The sequence below is a fragment of the Carcharodon carcharias genome, chromosome 19 (assembly GCF_017639515.1).
Source record: "Carcharodon carcharias isolate sCarCar2 chromosome 19, sCarCar2.pri, whole genome shotgun sequence".
Lineage (NCBI taxonomy): Eukaryota > Metazoa > Chordata > Chondrichthyes > Lamniformes > Lamnidae > Carcharodon > Carcharodon carcharias.
The window spans coordinates 63,050,562-63,076,129 of NC_054485.1; the positions used below are offsets into that span (position 1 = coordinate 63,050,562).

At 44.2% G+C, this 25,568-nt stretch overlaps 1 protein-coding gene across 1 annotated transcript in view; it reads right to left on the reverse strand.

The window, feature by feature from the left end:
- Nucleotides 1-25,568, reverse strand: part of LOC121291488 (cytosolic 5'-nucleotidase 1A-like) — a 175,396-nt gene that overhangs the window by 22,076 nt on the left and 127,752 nt on the right. The window contains exon 4 of the mRNA XM_041212733.1: nucleotides 22,521-22,643. Coding sequence (XP_041068667.1) covers nucleotides 22,521-22,643 — 123 coding nt within the window. The remainder of the gene's footprint in view (nucleotides 1-22,520; nucleotides 22,644-25,568) is intronic.

Below are 25,568 nucleotides of genomic sequence, written 5' to 3' on the forward strand. Positions count from 1 at the left end.
TCATTCTTTGCAATGCTACAATGCATTTATTTTGATAGTTCAGCATTTGCATTGAGGAGAGGCTAAGAGCTGATCAAGCCATCAGGGAAAGAATACTCAATTCATTCTGCTCAGATAAAGTAGGACTGTCTTTAAAGATACAAAAAGAAAAGGCTTAACTTTCACGACATGGTAATACTTTTATTGTAGGTTTTCTACTCCCTGATAAACCAAATCAAATTATCACCAAATACAGGATAATCATAATTCAACAAGATGTGCCAACATGTACACGGTATGTGATTATTCAAAGTGTTTTTTGTAAATTGTCATGAAGATATTGATGTATATAGTGTTAATGGAAATTATTTTTAAAATCGAGTTTTAGCCCGTGTCTGTGTGTTTTAATTGGATTAAAGCCAGATAGTCTAGGTGCTTTGTTGTATAGTAGTTTTGAGTTGTTAAATAGTAAGAAAGTTAGGATAAAGTGAACATCTGCATTTGTTGAATAAACCATTCCAGATTAGGGGGTGAAGTCTTGCACCTAGCTAGAAGTAGCCAAACAATGTGTTTATTTTTTCAGTTTACGAATAAAATTGGTGCTATGAAAGGGGTTTTACTGTTAGGTAGAGTTCAAAGACCTAGTGATACAATGAGAATTTACTTTCAAAGAGAAGGCCAGGTACAGCCCAAGAGGAGTTTGCGTGTTTAGGTCAGATGCATGTAAGATCTAAGCAGCGTGTAAACCCTACAGCTGTGGCTGCAAAGGAACAAGATTGCAAGGGACATAATTTTTAATTCGTAAGATCAAATGTGCTTTGCCTGGTGTCTGTTTAAAGTCTATGGGTTACGGTTGCCTTGGTGATGATTTACCAGGGAGTGATTAATTTGGGATTTGTTTAAAAGTTATTATGGTAGTAATTTGTAGACATGCATACGTGTTTAATTTGCTGTTACATTAATAAATGTTTAATTTAGTTTTATATAAATAACCTCTTGAGTCATGGTGGCTTTATTCCTGAATTCAGAGCTGCATCTCAAACAAACCAATTGAAAATATGGATTATGACAGATGTTCAAGTTTCCCTCTGGGATCTAAACAACTCAGCCTTTACCAACTGCTGTGCCATAACAAAATGCAGATGAATAGTGCACATGGAAGAGACGGTGTGAGTCCCGACAACTCAATTGTCCTTTTAGAGAGGTAGCACTGGCATGTCCATGTCCAGGGCTCTCGCTCCAGCTCATTCATACAAACCAAACTCCAGCATGGGAATTTAAATGTTGGGGAAGTGACATCCATCCAAAACAAAAGTTTGAAAATGAGCTGCTGGTGGATTATTACTGAATGGGAGGGAGGAGGGGGTACTGGGGCCTTGAAGGGGATGGGAAAGGGGAGATCCTGGGGTCTTGAGGTGGTGAAGGGAGTCCCAGGGCTTTGAGGGGGGTCCTGGGCTCAGTGGGAAAGTGGGGTCCTGGGGCCTTCGAGACAGGGCTTGGGGCTTGAAGGGGGTGGGGAAGGTGGGGGGCCCTGGGCCCATGAGGGGGGTCCTGGGCCTTGGGTGCAGGAGGAAGTGGGGGGGGGGGTCCCAGGGCCTTGAAAGGTTTGGGGGGTCCTGACCCCTTGAGGGGGGTGGGGTGTCCTGGGATCTTGGGGGGAGGGGGGTGAGTTCCAGGACCTTGAGGGGGTGGGGAGAAAATCTTGGGGCCCTGAGGGGTGGGGAAGTGGGGTACAGGACCGAGTGTGGCAAAGTGTTGTTGTGAAGTTGAGAGGAGTGCAAATGCCAGCGTCTGCGGTGCTCGTGTCCCTTCTCACCCCGTGACCTCGCTCACTCTCCCCCACCCCCAGACCATATGCTACACCCGCGAGGATCTGAGCCATGCATGTGCACAAACACACACCTAGAAACTTTTTGCAACACAAAAAGCAGCAATCTCAGAACATGCCCAGCTTACCTTCTACTGCCTATCTTTGCAAAGGAAACCAGTAAATGTCATCTTGATTTAGACCATCACTCCCTGCCACACACATTAGGCAGCAGACGAAGGTAATTTTGTTTTCTCATTGGCAGGTTGCAATTCATTTGTCAGATTTGTCCTGCATTTTGGTGGCCCCATGCCACTGCACAGTTTGTTTCCTGGTAAATCCACCACTCAGCGCAAGATTGAAAAGCTCTGACAATGTCTTTATTCAGCAATCTTGAAATACGATTTAGTTTTACAAGTCAATATTGACTGTCACTTAATTACCCAGGTATCTCAAACTAATTGCACATTCTCCCGTGTGATGAATTGTAGAAGATTACACACTATCAATGTTGGATTGATCTCTGGTTACCTGGCTCACTTCTTTCTCCCTTGTTGATGTTACATTGACTATACTTCAGGGTCTGGTCCAACTTCCATATCTAAGAATATTTGAAAAGTTGTGGTCATATCCTCTACTATTCCCACTTTCTTTGACTTCCCCTGCCATTCCAGGATGTATCTATCATTGTCCAATGCTTAAAAGAAGCTTCTTTTTTGCTTCTTACAATGTTGATGACATTGGCTCAGTTACAGTTATCATCCATCCTTTAAAGTGGTCTTGCTTCAAGCCTTTTGCGCTTTTCCAATTTTCTCAGCACCATTTTGTGACTCTCATTTTCTTGTCTGCATTTAGTATCTCTGCCATTCTTTCAACCTCGAAATGGTTTCCTCTCCACTGGTAATCAGCCCCACTCTTTCTTCAGATGTTGTTTTACTTTCTGGCTCTTCATATTTACTATCTCCCTTTATGTTCTCTGCCAGATTCTCTCTGTATCTCATCTTAGTCCTATTTTTCTCCCCTCCTAAAATGTATATATTTGGCTTGTTTTTATTTTGATTATCATTTATTATATGACATTCTCAGAAAATAACCTCTATTTCTACAGCATCTCTGATACCTCAAGACATCTCAAAGCACTTTATAGCCAATGATGTACTTTTGAAATATAATCACTTCACTTCACTGTTATGTAAAGAAACACTTTATCTTCTCTCCAGTCCTTTGCCACCTCCCATATCCATTCCCATTTTTCCTGGAACTCCATGTTTGAAACCCTCCAATCAGGGTTCTACCCCTGCCACGGTACTGAGACAACCCTTATCAAAATCACACTTGACACCCTGTAACAACGGTAAACTTTCCTTCCTCATCCTTCTTGACCTGTCAGCAGCTTTTGACATGGTTGATCATGCCATCCTCCTCCAGCTCATCTCCACTGTTGTCCAGTTGGGTGGGACTGCCCTCATCTAGTTCCATTTTTATATATCTAATCATACCCCAGAGAATTACCATCAATGGCTTCTTTTCCTGCTCTCATGCTGTTATCTCTGGTGTCGCCCAATAATTGCTCCCTCCTACTTCTCATCTATATTCTGCCCCTTGGTAACCCTATCTGAAGGCACATGTTAGTTTTCACATGTACACTGACAACAGCCAGCTCTGCCTCACCACCATCAACTCGCTCGACTCCTCCACTGTTGCTAAATTATCAGACTGCTTATCTGACATCCAGTATTGGATGAGCAGAAATTTTCTCCAATTAAATATTGTGAAGACTGAAGCCATTGTTTTTCAGTCCCTACTCCAAACTCTACTCCCTAACTATCGACTCCATCCCTCTCCCTGGGCAATAATGGTGTCACATTTGATCCTGAGATCAGCTTCCGACCTCATATTCCTTCCATCACTATGGCCAACTGATTCCACCTTAATAACATTGTCTGACTCTACCCCTGTCTCAGCTCATCTGATGCTGAAACTCTCATTCATGCCTTTGTTACCTCTAGACTTGACTAATCCAACACACTCCTGGCTGCTCTCCCACATGTTACTCTCCACAAAATCCATAAAGCACAGCTTTTACTGTGTGCACTTTATGGGGCTTGGTGAGTGTGGGCATCCAAAACTCTGTAGCACATAGATTAACTCACACAAAGTCCTCTTCCCCTGTCAGACTTGTGCTCGCTGGCCTCATTGACTCCAGTTCAAGCAAAGTTTTGATTTTAAAATTCTAACAATTGCTTTCAAATCCCTCCATGGTCTTGGCCCTCTCCATCTCTGTAATCTCCTCCAGCCCCACTTCTCTGACATATTGGCACTCCTTGAATTTTGACCTCTTGCGCATCCCAATTTTGGTGGCCATCCCTTCCTATATCTCATTTTCCTCCTTTAAGACACTTCTTAAAACAAGTTTTTGCTCTCATGGCCTAACATCTCTTTAGATGACTTTATTTTACTTATTCATGGGATGTGGGTGTCATTGGCTAGGCCAGCATTTATTGCCCTTGTTCAGGGGCAACCACATTGCTGTGGGTCTGGAGTAGGCCAGGCAAAGTCAACAGATTTCCTTCCCTAAAGGACGTTAGTGAACCAAGTGGGTTTTTACAACAATGGCTTCAGGGTCATCCCTTAAACGTTTAATTCCCAATTTTTATTGAATTCAAATTCCACCATCTGCCATAGCAGGATTGGAACCTGGATCCCCAGGTTTGGTCCCTGGATTACGAGTCCAGTGACAATAGCACTACACCAACACCTCCTCTTTGATCACAGCTTTCACTGTGCTCACTTTCCAGGGATTGGTGGGTGTGGTCATGTGCGGGTGGAGTGGCTGGAGTTGGGTGGAGTATGGGGTTGGGGCGTGAGGTGGGGTGTGGGTGAGTTGATGAAGATTGGAGTCCAGTGTGAGTTTCTATTGCACAATCGGCCTCTGGTGAACAGTTGGTTCTCCAAAGATTGTGTGAGAGGGTGACTTTCTCTGTCAGTTGACTGCAGGGCTAAATCTGCTCTCGCTGGCATGTGTCACACTGCTATATATAGACAGCTACAGCTGTATTGTACAAGTTATGCCGTGAACGCAGCCATGGTAAGATGAGGCAGCAGATGGAGTGGGGGCTGGGCAGGAGGTTCAGAATCACTCCTGAGCTTGCTGACCTACACCAGCTCCAGGCCTGAAAACGCCTTGATTGAATTTGCTCATCTTCATTTTCAAATCCCCCCATTGCCTTGGTGCTCCCTTTCTCTAAAATCTCCTCCACCTGCCACTGACCCTACCTCCGCCGCACTCTAAGGCAGCACATTCCAGATCCTGACCATTCACTGCATGAAAAAGTTTCTCCTCATGTTGTATTTGATTTTTTTTGTCAACCACCTTAAATCTGTGCCCTCTGGTTCCTGATACTTTCACCAATGGGAACAGCTTCATAGTTTTCAAAAGGGAATTGAATTATCTCCTGAATGGAAAAGCAATGGAGGGCTATGGGGTAGGGCCTTGGAGCGGGACAAGGTGAGTTGTTCTTGCAGAGAGCTGGCTCAAACAGAATGGCCTGGCCTCCTGTGCAGTAAACATTCTTTAATTCTATGATATTATGTTTTCCTACATTAAAGATACTTTACAAATGTATGTTGTTGTTGAAGGTGGAAGAACAAGGTCCTGGTTCATGATCTTTCCCCCAGTGGGAACAGTTTCTCCCTATCTGCTCTGTCCAGACCCCTTATGATTCTGAATACCTTCAATACCTTTCCTTCCCCAAGGAGATTAGTCCCATCTTCTCCAATCAATCCTCATAAATCTTTCCTGCACTCTCTTGAAAGCCTTCATATCCTTCCTAAAGTACAGTGCCTAGAATTGGAAACAATACTTAAGTGGAAGGCAAACAATTTTATACATATTTATCGTAAACACCTTGCTTTTGTACCCCATGGCTTTATTAATAAAACCTAAGATCCCAAATTGTCCTGCCACCTTCAATGATTTGTGCATATTTACTCTCGGGTCTTTCTGCTCCTGCATGCCCATTGGAATTAACTTTGGTTTATATTGAGGAGGTCTTGTGGCACAGTGGTAGTGTCCCTACCACTGGGCCAGGTGTTCTAGGTTCAAGTCCCACTCTAAGACTTGAAAGCCACAGAAGGTGCGTTCATAATGTGACCAGAATGGGAGAAGTTCCTGGTCAGCCATACTGCAGAAGGTGAGGGCAAACCACTGCAGTACTTTGCCAAGCATAACCATGGAGCAATCCAATGGAAGCCCATGATTAGGGCATAGGTACCTGAAGGAGGAGGAGTTTATAAATGTATCACTTCACTTGCTTGTGTTAAAATCCATCACAGCAACTTGTTACAATATAGCAGCAGCAGTTTACTCAAATATTCAAAGGTGCTTCACAAAACCATTATCAAACAAAATTTGATACTGAACAAGAGGGTATGTTATTTCAGATGACCAAAAGCTTGGGAAAAGAGGATTTTAGGTTTAGGTTTCAGGATCTAGTTGAAGGAGAGAGAGAATTTGAGAGGTGGAGTGGCTTAATGAGGGATTTCTGGAGGTCTTATGTCTGCCCCTATCACCGGGCTATGTACCCTGGAGTGCTATTACTATCCTCTCTTCATCAAGCAGAGACCACTTCGCTGGCTCGGACATGTTTTCAGGATGGAAGATGGATGTATCCCCAAGGATTTTCTCTATGATGTGGTAGCTGGAGCCAGATATCTTGTAGGACACCCAAAGCTCGGCTTCAAGGATGCTTGCAAATATGACATGAAGGCCCTAGACATGGATTTTCATACTGGAAGACACCAGCTGATGACAGGAGAAAATGACGACATCACCTGTGGGCTGGTGTGTGCGCCATATAAAAACATAGGATCAGAAGAAATGGGAGCAGGATTCGGCCATTGGCCTCTTCAGCCTGCTCTGCCATTCAGTAAGATCAAGGTTGATCTGATTGTGACTTTAATTCCACTTTCCTGCCTGTAACCCATAATTCTTGACTCCATTGTGCATAAAAACCTGTATTCAATGATCCAGCTTCCACTGCCCTCTGGGGAAGAGAATTCCAATGATTAATGATCCTCTGAGAGAAGAAATTCCTCCTCATCGCTATTTTAAAAGAAAGAAGCCTTATTTTTAAACTGTAGTCCCTCGTCCTAGATTCTCCCACGTGAGGAAACATCCTCCCAGCAATAGGCCTGTCAAGGCCCCTCAGAATCTCACATGATTCAATAAGATCATCTCTCATTCTTCTAACATCCATTGTGTATAGGCTCAACCAGCTCAGCCTTTCCTCATAAGACATCTCTTCATCCAAGGAAGTGACCGAGTGAACCTCTGAACTGCCTCCAATGCAAGTATATCTGTCCTTAAATGAGACCAAAACTGTGCGCAGTACTAAACCATGACAATCAGTGGCTACAGCGGCTTGGCAACAGGTACCAACAATGAAATAATAGCTCACTACCACACCTGATAACCACGTCCTATACAGCACTTGTGGCAGACCTGCCTCTCACAGACTGGTCTCTTCAGCCATCAGCAGAAGTGACCCATCCGAAGCTACGCCATACCCCAGTGGATTTGACCTGTCCATCATCTTATGCAGAGGGAAGGATGCCAATGTGGTCATTACTTTATGAATGTTCTTCATTCTCTCTGTGGTATCTGTTGCTGTGGCACACTGATCTGGACTCTGGGTTACACTTATAAAACTAATCCACTTCAATGTTCAATGTGCATGTGAATCTTCATCAATGTCCTATTCCTGACAGTCATTCGCCATCCTCAGAACCCAAGTTCCTATTGGTGCTGTCAGTCTTATTAGATTTTCAGTTTTATTCTCTGTTATAAAATACAACTCTGTAACGGAATTTACAGCACTGATCCACTGGAAGCATTTCATGTCCCTCTTTCTCTTCATTCCTTTTTCAGACTGTGGCTCCCCAAAGTATATCGCAAGGGACCTTTAAGCTCCTGAGAGCAAGTTCAAAGAATCCTTATACAATGAGTGTACACAATCAGAGTCACTCTCTAAGAGTGCACACAATCAGAGTCAGTGTCCAAAAGTGTACACAATCAATCACTCTTCAGGAGTGTACACAATCTGAGTCACTCTCCAAGAGTGTACACAATCAGCATCACTCTCCAAGAGTGTACTCAGAGTCACACTACATGAGTGAACATAATCAGAGTCACTCTCCAAGAGTGTAGACATTCAGAGTCACTCTCCAAGTGTGTACACAATCACTCACTCTCCAAGAGTGTAATCAATCAGAGTCACACTCCAAGAATGTACTCAGAGTCATTCTCCAACTGTACACTCAGAGTCACTCTCCAAGTATGTACACAATCAGAGTCACTCTCCAAGTGTGTACAAAATCAGTCACTCTCCAAGAGTGTACTCAGGGACATTTTCCAAGAATGTATACAATCATAGGCACTCTCTAAAGGTGTACTTAGAGTCTGACTCCAAGATTGTACACATTCAGAGTCACTCTCCATGAGAGTACTCAGTATCACTCTTCAAGAATATACATAGTCAGAATCACTCTCAATGAATACATACAGATTCACCTTCACGTGAGTATACATAATCAGAGTCACTCCTAATGAGTATACACAGGCACAGTTACTCTTCATCAGTATACACAATCAAGGTCACTCTCCGTGTGTATACACAGAGTCATTCTGCCCTAAGTATACACAATCAGAATCACTCTCCCATGAGTATACACAATGAGAGTCACTCTCCCATGAGTATACAGAAGCAGAAACATTCTACATCAATTTTCACAAACAGGGTCACTCTCCCACGAGTATACACAACCAGAGTCAGTCGCCACAAGTAAGCACAATCAGAGTCTCCCTTCCATCAGTGTACACAATCAGAGTCACTCTATAAGAGTATACTCCATGAGTGTATACAATCAGAACAACCCTCCAAGAGTGTACACAATCAGAGTCACTCTACAAGTGTGTACTCAGAGTCAATCTCCAGGACTGTACACATTCAGAGTCACTCTCCAAGAGTGTACCCAGAGTCACTAATCAATTGGAGTCACTCTCCAAGAGTGTACACAATCAGTCACTGTCCAAGAGCGAACTCAGAGTCACACTCTAAGAGTGTACTCAATCAGAGTCACAGTCCAAGATCACTCTCCAAGTGTGTATATAATCAGGATCACTCTGCAAGTGTGTACGTAATCAGAGTCACTCTTTAAGAGTGTACATGTTCAGAGTCACACTCCAAGAGCATACTCAGAGCCACTCTCCCATGAGTATACACAATCAGAGTCACTCTCCCTTGAGTATACCCAATCAGAGATACACTCCATCAGTATATACAGTCAGGGTCACTCAGCATGAGTATAGACAGTCAGAGCTTCTCTTCCATGAATATACACAACCAGAGTCACTCACCACGAGTATACGCAATCAGAGTCTTCCTTCCATGAGTGTACACAATCGGGGTCACTCTCCAAGAGTGAACACAATCAGAATCACTCTCCAAGAATGTACACAATGAGAGTCTCTCTCCATGAGTGTACTCAGAGTCGCTCTCCAAGAATGCACTCAGTGTTACTGTCCAAGGTTGTACACTATCAGAGTGACCCTCCAAGAGTATACTCAGGGTCACTGCCTAAGGGTGTACAAAATCAGAGTCACTCTCCAAGAGTGTTCACAGAATCACACTTCAAAAGTGTACACGTTCAAAGTCACTCTTCAAGAGTGCATTCAGAGTCACACTCCAGACTGTCCTCATAGTCACTTTCCAAGAATGTACTCAGGGTCACTGCTCAAGGGTGTACACAATTAGAAACACTCTCCAAGAGTGCACACAACGTCACACTCCAAGAGTATACATAATCAGAGTTACTCTCCAAGAGTGTACCCAGAGTCACTCTCCAAGAGTGTACACAATCAGTCACTCTCCAAGAGTGTGCTCAGAGTCACTCTCCAAGTGTGTGTACAACTGGAGTTACTCTCCAAGAGTGTCCTCAGAGTCGCACTCCAACAGAATACATAATCAGAGTCACTCTCCAAGCATGAACTCGGGGAAAGTCTCCAAGAGTGTACACAATCAGAATAACTCTGCATGAGTGTTTCAGAGCCGCACTCCAAGAGTGTACACAATCAGAGTCACTCTCAAAGTGTGTCCTCATAGTCACTACCAAGAATGTACTCAGGGTCACTGCCCAAGGGTGTACACAATTAGAGAACTCTCCAAGTGTGCACACAGCATCACACTCCAAGAGTGTACATAATAGAGTCACTCTTCAAGAGTGGACCCAGAGTCACTCTCCAAGTGTGTATACCATCAGAGTCACACTCCAAGAGTGTATACCATCAGAGTCACTCTCCAAGAGTGTACACAATCAGTCACTCTCCAAGAGTGTGCTCGGAGAAAGTCTCCAAGAGTGTACACAATCAGAATAACTCTGCATGAGTGTTTCAGAGGTGGACTCCAAGAGTGTACACAATTAGCGTCAATCTCTAAGAGTGCATTCAGAGATACTCTCCAAAAGCGTACTCAATCGGAGTCACAATCCAACAGTGTACTCAGAGTAACTCTTCAAATCTGTATACAATTAGTCACACTCCAAGTGTGTACACAATCTGGGTGAATCTCTAAGAGTGTACTCAGAGTCACTCTGCAAGTGTGTACACAATCAGAGTCACTCTCCAAGAGGGTACTCAGAGATACTCCCCAAGAGTGTACTCAATCAGAGTCACGCTCCAAGAGTGAACTCAGAGTCACACTCCAAGAATGTACTCAATCATAGTCACACTCCAACAAGAGTGTAGACAATCAGAGTCACTCTCCAAGAATGTACAAAATTAAGAGTCACTCGCCATGAATGTACTCAGAGTCACTCTCCAAGAGTGTACACATTCAGAATCACTCTCCATGAGTGTACTCAGGGTCACTCTCCAAGAGTGTACACAATCATGGTCACTCTCCAATGTTGTACTCGGTGTCACTCTCCAAGAGAACAGAATCAGAGTCACTCACAAAGAGTGTACTCAGAGTCACTCTGCAAGAGTGTATTCAGGGTCACTCTCTAAGAGTGTGCACAATCAGAGGCACTTTCCAAGAATGTACTCAGACTCACTTTCCATAGTGTACACAATTGGAATCACTCTCCAAGAGTGTACTCAGGATCACTCTCTAAGTATGTACACAATTACTCACTCTCCAAGAGTGAACTCAAGAGTCAAACCCCAAGAGTGTACACAATCAGGGCCACTCTCCAAGTATGTATTCAGAGTCACACCCAAAGAATGTACACAATCAGAGTCACTCTCCATGAGTGTACACAATCGGAGTCACTCTCCATGAGTGTACACAATCAGAGTCACTCTCCAAGTGTGTATTCAGAGTCACACCCAAAGAATGTACTCAATCAGAGTCACACTCCAAGAGTGTACACATTCAGTTACTCTCCAAGTGTGTACACAGTCACTCTCCAAGAGTGAACTCAGAGTCAAACCCCAAGAGTGTACATAATCACAGTCACTCTGCAAGAATGTACTCAATCAGAGTAACACCCCAAGAGTGTACACAATCAGAGTCACTCCCCAAGAATGTACTCAGACGCACTCCAAGAGTGTACACAATCAGTCACTCTTCAACAGTGTATGCAATCAGAGTCACACTCCAAGAGTGCACTCAATCTGGGTCAATCTCGAAGAGTGTACACAATCAGTCACTCTTCAACAGTATACGCAAACAGAGTTATTCTCCAAGAGTGTACATAATCAGAGTGACTCTCCAAATGGGAACTCAAGAGTCACACTCCAACAGTGTACATAAGCAGAGTCACCCTCCAAGACTGTACTCAGAGATAATCTCCAAGAGTGCACACAATCTGCTGAGTATACTTGGAGTCGCACTCCAAGAGTGTACATATTTAGAGTCATTCTCTAAGAGTCACATTCCAAGAGTGTGCTCAGAGTCACACGTGAAGAGTGTACTCAATCAGAGCCAAACTCCAAGAGTGTACTCAGTCGCTCACCAAGTGTGTACACAATCAGAGTCACTCCCCATGAGTATAAACAACCAGTTTCACTCTCCCATGAGTATTTTTAAAATTCATTCACGGGATGTGGGCTACGCTGGCTGGGCCAGCATTTACTGCCCATCCTAATTGCCCTTGAGAAAGTGGTGGTGAGCTGCCTTCTTGAACCACTGCAGTCCATGTGATGTAGGTACACCCACAATGCTGTCAGGGAGAGAGTTCCAGGATTTTGACCCAGCGACAGTGAAGGAGCGGCGATATATTTCCAAGTCAGGATAGTAAGTGACTTGGAGGGGAAATTCCAGGTTGTGGTGTTCCCATTTATCTGCAGCCCTTGTCCTTCTAGATGGTAATGGTCTTGGGTTTGGAAGGTGCTGTTGAAGGATCCTGCGTGAATTTCTGCAGTGCATCTTGTAGATGGTACACACTGCAGCTACTCTGTGTCGGTGGTGGTGGGAGTGAATGTTTGTGGATGTGGTGCCAATCAAGCGGGCTGCTTTGTCCTGGGTGGTGCCAAGCTTCTTGAGTGTCGTGGGAGGTGTACTCATCCAGGCAAGTGGGGAGTATTCCATCACACTCCTGACTTGTGCCTTGTAGATGGTGGACAGGCTTTGGGGAGTCAGGAGGTGAGTTACTCGTCACAGTATTCCTAGCCTCTGACCTGTTCTTGTAGCCACAGTATTTATATGGCTAGTTCAGTTCAGTTTCTGGTCAATGGTAACCCCCAGGAGGTTGATAGTGGGGCATTCAGTGATGGTAATGCCACTGAATGTCAAAGGGCAATAGTTGGATTCTCTCTTTAGGAGATGGTCATTGCCTGCCACTTGTGTGGTGCGAATGTTACTTGCCACTTGTCAGCCCAAGACTGCATATTATCCAGGTCTTGCTGCATTTGGACATGGACCGCTTCAATGTCTGAGAGTTGTGCATGTGCTGAACATTGTGCAATCATCAGTGAACATCCCCACTTCTGACCTCTCAACTGGAGGAAGGTCATTAATGAAGCAGCTGAAGGTGGCTGGGCCAAGGACACTACCCTGAGGAACTGCTGCAGTGATTGACCTCCAACAACCACAACAATCTTCCTTTGTGCTATGTGTGACTCCAACCAGTGGAGAGTTTCCCCCTAATTCCCACTGACTCCAGTTTTGCTAGGGCTCCTTGATGCTGCACTCGGTCAAATGCGGCCTTGATGCCTTATTTCACCTGCTGACCTATTGCTCTGGTTTCCACCCCCCTGCCATACTAGTTTAAACCCTCCCCAGTGACGCTAGCAAACCTTGCATTCAGGCTATTGGTGCCCCTCAGTTTAGATGCAACCTGTCCTTCTTGTGCAGGTCTCACCTGCCCCGGAAGAGATCCCAATGATCCAGATATCATAAACCTTCCCTCCTACACCATCTGTTCAGCCACGTGTTTAGCTGCACTATCTTCCTATTTCTAGCCTCACTGGCACGTGGCACAGGGAGTAATCCTGAGGCAAGTATTCCATATGCCTTTTTCACCACCCCATTAACATGCCCTCTGCCTTCAGAGACCTACGGACATACACGCCAAGGACCCTTTGTTCCTCAGAACTTCCTAATGCCTTGCTGTTCATTGAATACTTCCTTGTCAAATTGCTCCTTCCAAAGTGTATCACCTCATACTTTTCAAGGTTAAATTCCATCTGCCACTTAGAGTCACTCACTAAGAGTATACACAACCAGAGTCACTCTTCATGAGTGTACACAATCAGCGTCGCTCTCCATGAGTATGCACAGAGTCACTTTCCAAGAGTGTGCACCATCAGTCATTCTCCCATGAGTATACACAACTAGAGTCACTCTTCATCAGCATTCACAATCAGAGTCACTCTCCACAAGTATACGCAATCAGAGTCTCTCTTCCACAAGTGTACACCGTCAGTGTCATCGCCCAAGAATATAAACAATTAGAATCACTCTTCATGAGTATGCACAATAAGGATCACTTTTCTATGAATACACACACAGTCATTCTCCATGATTGTACACAATTAGAGTCACTGTCCATGAGTATACACATTCAGAGTAACTCTCCAAAAGTATACAAAATCTGTGTCACTCTTCAACAGTGTACTCAGGGTTACTCCCCAAGAGTGTACACATCAGAAGCACTCTCCAAGAGTGTACTCGGAGTTGCTTTCCATGAGTGTGGACAATCAGTGTCACTCTCCAAGAGTGTACCCAGAGTCACTCACCAAGTGTGTACATGCAATCAGAGTCTCCTGTCCATGACTGTACACAATTAGAGTCACACTCCAAAAGTGTACACAATCAGAGCCATTCTCCAGGAGTGTACTCAGAGATACGCTCAATGAGTGTATACAATCAGTCATTTTCCAACGGTGTACACCACAAACAGAATCACTCTCCAAGAATGTACAAATTCAGAGTCACTCTCCATGAGTGTACACATTCAGAGTCACGCTCCATTAGAATACACAATCAGTGTCACTCACCATGAGTATGCACAGAGTCACTCTGCAAGACTGTACACAGTCAGAGTCACTCTTCATGAGTGCACACAACCAGAGCCACCTGCTCATCAGTATACACAATCAGAGTCACCTTCCTATGAGTATACACAACCAGAGTCATTCTCAATGAGTGTACACAATCAAAGGTACTCTCCATGACTATACACAATCAGGGTCACTCTCCATGTGTATACACAATCAGAGTAACTCTCACTGAGTATGATGCACAATCAGAGACACTCTCCATCAGTATACACAACCAGAGTCACTCTTTCATCAGTATACACAATCACAGTAACTTTCCATCAGTATACAGAATAAGAGTCACTCTCCAAGAGTGTACACCATTGGAGTCACTCTCCCATGAGTATACACAACCAGAGTCACTCTTTCTTCAGTATACACAATCATAGTCATTCTCCATCAGTATACAAAATCAGAGTCACTCTCCCATGAGTATGCACAATCAGAGTCACTCTGCATCAGTATATACAATCAGAGTCACTCTCAATGAATATGTACAATCAGAGTCACCATCACATGTGTATACACAATCAGAGTCACTCTCAATGAGTATACCTACTCAGAATCACTCTCCCATGAGTATACACAACCAGAGTCACTCTTCATCAGCATTCACAATCAGAGTCACTCTCCATGAGTACACACAATCAGAGTCTCTCTTCCGTGAGTGTACACAATCAAAGTCTCTCTTCCACAAGTGAACACTGTCAGTGTCACTCACCCAAGAATATACACAATTAGAATCACTCTTCATGAGTATGCACATTAAGGATCACTCTTCTATGAGTACACACGGAGACTCTCCTTGAATGTACATAATTAGAGTCACTGTTCTTTAGTGTACACAAACAGAGTCTCTCTCAATGAGTATACACAATCTGTGACACTTTCCAAGAGTGTACAAAATCTGTGACACTTTCCAAGAGTGTACTCAGGGTTAGTCCCCAAGAGTGTACACAATCAGAATCACTCTCCAAGAGTGTACTCAGAGTTGCTCTCCATGAGTGTTGGCAATCAGTGTCACTCTCCAAGAGCATATCCAGAGTCATTCTCCAAATGTGTACACAATCAGTCACTCTCCATGAGTGCATACAATCAGAGTCTCCTGTCCATGAGTGTACACAATCAGAGTCACTCTCCAAAAGTGAACTGAGAGTCACACTTCAAGAGTGTACACAGTCAGAGCCACATCTCCAGAACCATAGAACACTATAGCACAGAAAAACAGGCCATTTGGCCCTTCTGGTCTGTGCCAAAATATTATTCCGCTAGTCCCATTGACCTGCACCTAGTCCATAACCCTCCAGACCTCTCCCATCCATGTATCTATCCAATTTATTCTTAAAACTTAACAGTGAGCCCGCATTTACCACATCAGATGGTAGCTCGTTCCACACTCTCACCACTCTCTGAGTGAAGAATTTTCCCCCTAATGTTCCCCCTAAACCTTTCCCATTTCACCCTAAAGCCATGTCCTCTCGTGTTTATCTCTCCTAATCTACGTGGAAAGAGCCTACTCGCATTTACTCTGTCTATACCCCTCATAATTTTGTAAACTTCTATCAAATCTCCCCTCATTCTTCTACGCTCCAAGGAATAAAGTCCTAACCTGTTTGATCTTTCCCTGTAACTCAACTCCTTAAGACCCAGCAACATCCAGTAAATCTTCTCTGCACTCTCTCAATCTTACTGATATCCTTCCTGTAGTTAGGCGACCAGAACTGCACACAATACTCCAAAGTTGGCCTCACCAATGTCTTATACAACCTCACCATAACATCCCAACTCCTATACTCAATACTTTGATTTATGAAGGCCCGTATGCCAAAAGCTTTCTTAACAACCTTGTCTACCTGTGACACCACTTTCAGGGAAGTTTGTGTCTGATCTCCCAGATCCCTTTGTTCCTCTGCACTCCTCAGTGCCCTACCATTTACTGTGTATGTCCTACCTTGGTTTGACCTTCCAAAATGTAACCTCACACTTTTCTGCATTAAATTCCATCTGCCATTTTCTGCCCATTTTTCCAGTTGGTTCAGATCTCTCTGCAAGCTTTGAAAGCCTTCCTCGCTGTCTACAACGCCTCCAATCTTAGTGTCATCAGCAAACTTGCTGATCCAATTCACCACATTATCATCCAAATCATTGCTTTAGACAGCAAACAACAATGGTCCCAGCACAGATCCCTGAGGCACACCACTAGTCACAGACCTCCAGTCTGAGAAGCAATCAACCACTACCACTCTCTGTCTTCTCCCACACAGCCAATTTCGAATCCAGTTTACAACCTCTCCATGGATACCAAGTGTCTGAATCTTCTGAACTAACCTCCCATGTGGGACCTTGTCAAAGGCCTTACTAAAGTCCATGTAGACAACATGCACAGCCTTTCCTTCATCTACTTTCTTGGTAACCTCCTCGAAAAACTCTACAAGGTTCGTTAAACACGACCTACCACGCACAAAGCCATGCTGACTATCCTTAATCAACCCTTGGCTATCCAAATAATTATATATCCGATCTCTCAGAACACCTTCCAATAATTTACCTACTACTGACGTCAGGCTCACTGGCCTGTAATTACCTGGTTTACTTTTGGAGCCTTTTTTAAACAATGGAACAACATGAGCTACCCTCCAATTCTCCGGCACCTCACCCGTGGCTAAGGACATCTTAAATATTTCTGCCAGGGCACCTGCAATTTCTACATTAGTCTCCCTCAAGGTCCAAGGGAATATCATGTCAGGCCCGGGGGATTTATCTACCTTTATTCGCTGTAAGGCAGCAAGCACCTCCTCCTCTTTAATCTCTATATGTTCCATGACATTACTGCTTGTTTCCCTTCCTTCCTTATACACTATGCCAGTTTCCTGAGTAAATACTGATGCAAAAATACTGTTTAAGATCTCCCCCATCTCGTGAGGCTCCACACATAGACGATCACTCTGATACTCAAGGGGACCAATTGTGTCCCTTACTATCCTCTTGCTCTTAGTGTACTTGTAGAAACCCTTCGGGTTTACCTTCACATTATCTGCCAAAGCAACCTCATGTCTTCTTTTTCCCTTCCTGATTTCCTTTTTTAGTATTTTCTTACATTTTCTATAGTCTACAAGTACCTCATAAGCTCCTTGTTGCCTATACCTGCTATACACCTCTCTCTTCTTCTTAACTAGATCGCCAATATCCCTTGAAAACCAAGGTTCCCTATGCCTGTTAACTTTGCCTTTAACAGGTGTATACTCAGAGACACACTCCATGAGTGTACACAGTCAGTCACTCTCCAACAGTATACACAAACAGAATCACTCTCCAAGAATGTACACAACCAGAGTCACTCTGCATGAGTGTACTCAGAGTCACTCTTCAAGTGTGTATACAATCAGAGTCACTCTCCAAGAGTGAACTCAGAGTCGCACCCCAAGGGTGTATAAAATCAGTCACAATCCAAGTGTGTACACAATCAGACACTCTCCAAGAGTGAACTCAGTCAGCATCACACTTCAAGATGTACTCAATCAGAGTCACTCTGCATGAGTGTACTCAGAAGCACTTCAAGCGTGTACACAGTCACTCTCCAAGAGTGAACTCAGTGTCACTCTTCATGATTATACGCAATCAGAGTCTCTCTTCCAGCAATGTACGCAATAAATCACTCTCCAAAAGTGTACTTAGAGACCACTCCATGAGTGTACACAATTAGTCATTCTCCAACAGTGTATGCAGAGTGACTCTCCAAGAGCATACACAATCAGAATGATTCTCCAAGAGTGAACTCAGAGTCGCACTCCAAGAGCGTACACAATCAGAGTCACCCTCCAAAAGTGTACTCAGAGATAGTCTCCAAGAGTGTATACAATCTGCATGAGTGTAATCGGAGTCACACTTTAAGAGTGTACACATTTAGAATCACTCTCCAAGAGTGTGCTTGATCAGAGTCACACTCCAAGACTGTACTCAGTCAGAGCCAAACTCCAAGAGTATACTCAGTTACTCTCCATGGTGTACACAATCATGGTCACTCTCCATGAGTATAAGCAACCAGTGTCACTCTCCCCATGAATATTTTTTTTTATTCATTCACGGGATGGGCCAGCATTTATTGCCCATCCCTAGTTGCCCTTGAGAAGGTGGTGGTGAGCTGCATTTTTGAACTGCTGCAGTCCATGTGGTGTAGGTACACCCACAGTGCTGTTAGAGAGGGAATTCCAGGATTTTGACCCAGTGACAGTGAAGGAACAGCAATATATTTCCAAGTCAGGATGGTGAGTGACTTGGGGGGGGACTTCTAGGTGGTGGTGTTTCCATCTATCTGCTGCCCTTGTCCTTCTAGGTGGTAGTGGTCATGGGTTTGGAAGGTGCTGTTTAAGGAGCCTTGATGAGTTCCTGCTGTGCATCTTGTAGACGGTACACACTGCTGTTACTGTGCGTCGGTGGTGGAGGGAGTTTGTGGACGTGGTGTCAATCAAGCGGGCTGCTTTGTCCTGGGTGGTGTCAAGCTTCTTGAGTGTTGTTGGATCTGCACTGATCCAGGGAAGTGAGGAGTATTCCATCACAATCCTGACTTGTGCCTTGTAGTTAGTGGACAGGCTTTAGGGGGTCAAGAGGTGAGTTACTCATCGCACTATTTCTAGCCTCTGACCTGCTCTTATACCACAGTATTTATATGGCTAGTCCAGTTCAGTTTCTGGTCAATGGTAACCCCCAGGATGTTCATAGGGGTGATTAAATTATTAATTTGTGATTAATTTGTTCACTCTGTCCCCTCTCCCTGCAATTAAGCTGTCTCCTCTCCCTATGTTTACTCCGTTCCTTCTCTCCATGATTACTCTGTTCATTCTCTCTATGATTACTCTGTCCCTCTCTCTGCAATTACTCTGTTTCTTCTCTCTGTTCCCTCTGATTGTGCTTACTCTGTACACTCTCTCTATGATTACTCTACTCCCTCTCTCTTTGATTGCTCTGTGCCCTCTCTCTGCAATTATTCTGTTCACTCTCTCTGTAATTGCCCTGTTTCCTCTCTCTGTGAATACTCTGTTCTCTCCCTCTATGATTACTCTGTTCCTCTTTCTGTGATTACTCTGCACCCTCTCTCTGTGATTACACTGTTCTCTCCCTCTCTCTGATTAATCTATTCCCTCTAACTGTGATTGCTCTGCTCCCTCCATGTGTGATTACTCTGTCTTCTCTCTCTGTGATTACTCTGTTCCCTATCTCTATGATTACTCTGTACCCTCTGTGAACACTATGCTCCCTCTCTGTGATTCATCTGCTTCCCTCTCTGAGATCCCTCTGTTCCCTTTCTCTGCCATTAGTCTGTTCACTCTCTCTGCTATTACACTGTCTCCTCTCTCTATATTTATTCTGACCCCTCTCTCTAGAATACTGAGCTCTTTTCCTCTGTGATTACTGTTCCCCCCCTCTGTAACAACTCTGTCCCCTCTCTCTGTGATTCCTGTGTTCCTTTCTGTGCAATTATTCTGCTCCTCTCTCTGTGATTACGCCGTCCCTTCTTTTGGTGATTACTTTGTACTGTCCCTTGGTGATTAACTCTGTTCCCTCTCTCTGTCATTACTTTGTCCCTTTGTGATTACTCTGTTCACTCTCTCTGTGATTACTCTGTTCACTCTCTCAGTGATTACCCTGTTATCTCTCTCTCTGATTAATTTGTTCCCTCTCTGTGGGATTACTCTGTTCACTGCCTCTGCAATTACCCTGTCTCGTCTCTCTGTGATTGCTCTGTTCTCTATGATTATTCTCTTCACTCTCTCTGCCATTACTTTGTCCCATCTCTCTGATTGCTATGGTCCCTCTCTCTGTGATTACTCTGCTCCCTCTCTCTGATTACTCAGCACCCTCTCTCTGTGATTACTCTGTTCTTGATCTCTGTGATTACATTGTTTTCTCTCTGTGATTACTGTTTTCTGTCTCTTTGCAATTACTCTGTTTCCTCCCTCTGTGCTTATTCTCTTCCCTCTCTTTATGATTAGCCTGTTCCCTCTCTCTGCGATTACTTTGTTCACTCTCTCTGCCATTACTTTATCCCTATCTCTCTGATTACTCAGTTCTCGCTCCCTGTGATTACTCTGTTTTCACTCTCTGTGATTAATCTGTTCTCTCTCTGTGATTACTCTGTTCATTCCCTCTGCAATTACCTGTCTCCTCTCTCATTGTGATTACTCTGTTCCCTCTCTTTCAATTACACTGTATGCTCTGCCTGTGTTTACTCTGTTCCCTCTCTCTATGATTATTATGTTCCCTCTCTCTGCAATTACTCCGTCTCCTCTCTCTGTGATTACCCTGTTCCCTGTCTCTGTGATTATTCTGGTCCCTCCCTTTATGATTACTCTGTTCCCTATCTCTGATTACTCTGTTCCCTCTCTCTGTGATTACTCTGTCTCTTTTTTCTGTGATTACGCTGTTTCCTCTCACTGTGACTGCTTTGTTCCCTCTCACCACGAATACTCTGTTCCCTCTGTCTGCAATTAATCTGTCTCCTCTCTTAGTGATTATTCTGCTCTCTCTGTCTGTGAATACTCTGTTCCTTCCCCAGACAATTAATCTGTTCCCTCTTTCTGCAATTACTCAGCTCCTTCTCCCTGTGATTACTCTGTTCTATCTCTCGCTGATTACTCCGTTCCCTCTCTCTGTTAATGCTTTGTTCCCTCTCCCTGTGATTACTCTGTTCTATCTCTTGCTGATTACTCTGTTCCCTCTCTCTGTAATTACTCTGCTTCCTCTTTCTGTGATTATTCTGTTCTCTCGCCCTGTGATTACTCTGTTCCCTCTCTCTGTGATTGCTCTGTTTCCTTTCTCTGTGATTGCTCTGTTCCATCTGTCTGTGCTTACTCTGTTCCCTCTCTCTAAGTTTATTCTGCTCCGTTTCTCTCTGATTACTCTGTTCCCTCTCTCCATGATTGCTCTCTTCCCTTTCTCTGTGATTACTCTGTTTCCTCTCTCTGTAAATACTCTGCTCCCTCTCTCTGTAATTACTCTGCTTCCTCTTTCTGTGATTATTCTGTTCTCTCGCCCTGTGATTACTCTGTTCCCTCTCTCTGTGATTGCTCTGTTTCCTTTCTCTGTGATTGCTCTGTTCCATCTGTCTGTGCTTACTCTGTGCCCTCTCTCTAAGTTTATTCTGCTCCGTTTCTCTCTGATTACTCTGTTCCCTCTCTCCATGATTGCTCTCTTCCCTTTCTCTGTGATTACTCTGTTTCCTCTCTCTGTAAATACTCTGCTCCCTCTCCCTCTGATTACCCTGTTCCCTCTCTCTGTAATTACTCTGCTCCCTCTCCCTCTGGTTACTCTGTTCCCTCTCTCTGTAATTGCTCTGCTCTCTCTCCCTCTGGTTACTCTGTTCCCCCTCTCTGTAATTACTCTGGTCCCTCTCTCTTTGATTCCTTTGTTCCCTCTCTTTGTGAATACTCTGTTCCCTGCCTCTGTGGTTACTCTGTTCCCTCTCTCTCTCTGATTACTATGTTCCCTCCCTCTGCAATTACTCTGCTCCCCTTCTCTCTCTTTGATTACTCTGTTCCCTATCTCTGTAATTACTCTGCTCCTCTCTCTGTGATTACCCTGTTCCCTCTCTCTGTGATTATTCTGCTCCCTCTCTCTGTGATTATTCTGCTCCCTCTCTCTGCGATTACTCTCATGACCTTTCTCTGTGAATACTCTTGTTATCATCACACATTGAAAGGCCAAAAGGGGACTGGGAATAGCAGAGAGGAAACAGATTTTTGTGAAGCTGAAGGTAACCACTTATCTACTGAAGATGAGTGCAATGCGGAAGTTAAGGAGTGTCATTTGCACATCAGGCCCCCTCCTCATCCCGAGGAATCCTTTTCGTCTAGGTAAGCTCACACTGCAAATTAACAACTGGAGTCCAAATGATGACATCGCCCCAGATTGAGTGAGAGTGGAAGAGGTTACATCAGGAGTATGTCCCTCATGGGATATTCACCCCAGGGCGATGACTACATGCAGGTTCTGGTCAACACAAGGAGATGTTGAACAGAGACAGACTCAACTGAAAGTGAGCAATCACTTCTGTGCAGCCCCACACTGTCAGTGGAACAAAGTCTTTCAGGCTGCAGCAGTGAAATCACTGCCTTGGTCATGTTTGGACCATTGAAATATTTCTTTGGTGTGTGATAAGGGTTACCATGGAAAGCTGAATGATTGGTCTGCGCTCACCTTGCTCAATAGCATCTTGCACTTTCTCTGAATCAGCTGATAGGTAAAGGTTGGTGTGATAAGCTTTCAAATACTCAACTGGACTCTTCCCACCAGTCATGCAGAATCTTTCAACTGACAGTCCTGCAGAGGAACAGAAAATAGGTCAATGAGTAGGGTCAGAGAGTGGGGTCAGTGAGTTGGGTCAGTGGGTGGGGTCAGTGGTGTCAGTGTGTTGGGTCAGAGAATGGGGTCAGTGAGTGGGGTCAGTAGTGTCAGTGTGTTGGGTCAGAGAGTGGGGTCAGTGAGTGGGGTCAGTGGGGTCAGTGAGTGGGGTCAGTGGTGTCAGTGTGCTGGGTCAGAGAGTGGGGTCAGTAAGTGGTGTCAGTGAATGGGGTCAGTGAATTGGATCAGTGACTGTGGTCATTGAGTGGGGTCAGTAAGTGGTGTCAGTGGAGTCAGTGAATGGGGTCATTGAATTGGTTCAGTGACTGGGGTCAGTGACTGGGGTCAGTGAGTGGGGTCAGTGAGTGGGGTCAGTGAGTGGGGTCAGTGAGTGGGGTCAGTGGAGAGTGATGTAGTTGATTCTGAGACTAGGGTCCTGAATCTTAATAAAGGAGACTACGATGGTAAGAGGTGCGATTTGGCTACGATGGATTGGGAAACGTTACTTAAAGGGATGACGGTGGGTAAGCAATGGCAAACATTCAAACAGCACATGGGTGAACTGCAACAATTGTTTATTCCTGTCTGGCGCAAAAGTAAAACAGAAAAGGTGGCCAAACCATGGCTTACAAGGGAAATTAGAGATAGTATTAGATCCAAGGAAGAGGCATACAAATGGGCCAGAAAAAACAACAGACCTGAGGATTGGGGGCAGATTAGAATTCAGTAAAGAGGACCAATGGATTGATTAAGAATGGGGAAACAGAGTATGAGAGTAAGCTTGCAGGGAACATAAAAACTGACTGTAAAAGTTTCTATAGGTATGTGAAGAGAAAAAGATTGGTGAAGACAAATGTAGGTCCCGTACAGTCAGAAACAGGGGAATTTATAATGGGAAACAAAGAAATGGCTGACCAACTAAATACATACTTTGATTCTCTCTTCACAAAGGAGGACATAAATAGCACACCAGAAATGTTGGAGAACACAGGGTTTAATGAGAGGGAGAAACTGAAAGAAATCAGTATTAATAGGGAAATGGTGCTGGGGAAATTCATGGGTTGAAGGCTGATAAATGCCCAGGGCTTGATAATCTACATCCCAGAATACTTAAGGAAGTGGCCCTAGAAAGAGTGGATGCATTGGTGGTCATCTTCCGAGATTCTATAGACTCTGGAACAGTTCCTACAGATTGGAGAGTAGCTAATGTAACCCTGCTATTTAAAAAGGGAGGCAGAGAGAAAACAGGGAATTGTAGACCAGCCAGCCTGACGTCGGTAGTGGGGAAAATTCTGGAGTCCATTATAAAAGATTTAATAGCTGAGCACTTGGAAAACAGTGACAGAATTGGACAGAGTCAGCATGGATTTACGAAAGGGAAATCATGCTTGACAAATCTACTGGAATTTTTCGAGAATGTAACTAGTAGAGTTGATGAGGGGGAGCCAGTGGATGTGGTTTGTTTGGAATTTCAGAAGGCTTTCAACAAAGTCTCACATAAGAGATTAGCCTATAAAAGTAAAGTGCATGGGATTGGGGGTACTGTATTGATATGGATAGAAAACTGGTTGGCAGACAGGAAACAGAGTAGGAATAAAGGGGTGTTTTTCTGAATGGAGTACTAGTGGGGTACCGCTGGGATCGGTGCTGGGACCCCAGTTATTCACAATATATATTAATGATTTAGATGAGGGAATTAAATGTAATATCTCCAACTTTGAAGATGACACAAAGCTGGGTGGGAGGGTGAGCTGTGAGGGGGATGCAGAGATGCTTCAGTGTGATTTGGACAAGCTGAGTGAGTGGGCAAATTCATGGCAGACACAGTATAATGTGGACAAATGTGAGGTTATCCATTTTGGTAGCAAAAACAGGAAGGCAGATTATTATCAGAATGGTTATAAATTGAGAGAGGGGAATGTGCAATGAGAGCTGGGTGTCCTTGTACACCAGTCGCTGAAGGTAAGCATGCAGGTGCAGCAGGTGGTAAAGAAGGAAGTGGTATGTTGGCCTTCATAGTCAGAGGATTTGAGTACAGAAACAGGGATGTCTTGCTGCAATTATACAGGGCCTTGGTGAGACCGCACCTGGAATATTGTGCACAGTTATAGTCTCCTTATCTGAGGAAGGATCTTCTTGCTATAGAGGGAGTGCAGCAGACTGATTCCTTGGATGGTGGAACTGACATATGAGGAGCGAATGAGTTGGTTAGGATTATATTCGCTAGAGTTCAGAAGAATGAGGGAGGATCTCATAGAAACCTATAAAATTCTAACAGGATTAGGCAGGATAAATGCAGGAAGGATGAGTCTGTGTGAGAGCAATATGTGTCTGTGTATGTGAGAGCAATGTGTGTATCTGTGTGTGACAGCAATGTGTGTGTGTCTGTGTGTGAGAGCAACGTGTGTATCTATGTGTGAAAGCAATGTTTGCGTCTGTGTGAGAGAGCAATGTGTGTGTCTATGTGTGAGAGCAATGTGTGTGTCTGTGTATGAGGGCAATGTGTGTGTCTGTGTATGAGAGCAATGTGTGTGTCTGTGTATGAGAGTAATGTGTGTGTCTGTGTGTGATAGCAATGTGTGTGTCTGTGTGTGATAGCAATGTGTGTCTGTGTGTGTGACTGTGTGAGAGCAATGTGTGTGTTTCTGTGTGTGAGAGCAATGTGTGTGTCTGTGTATGAGGGCAATGTGTGTGTCTGTGTATGAGAGCAATGTGTGTGTCTGTGTATGAGAGTAATGTGTGTGTCTGTGTGTGATAGCAATGTGTGTGTCTGTGTGTGATAGCAATGTGTGTCTGTGTGTGTGACTGTGTGAGAGCAATGTGTGTGTCTGTGTGAGAGAGCAACATGCGTTTCTGTGTGAGAGAGCAATCTGTGTGTCTGTGTGTGAGAGCAATGTGTGTGTC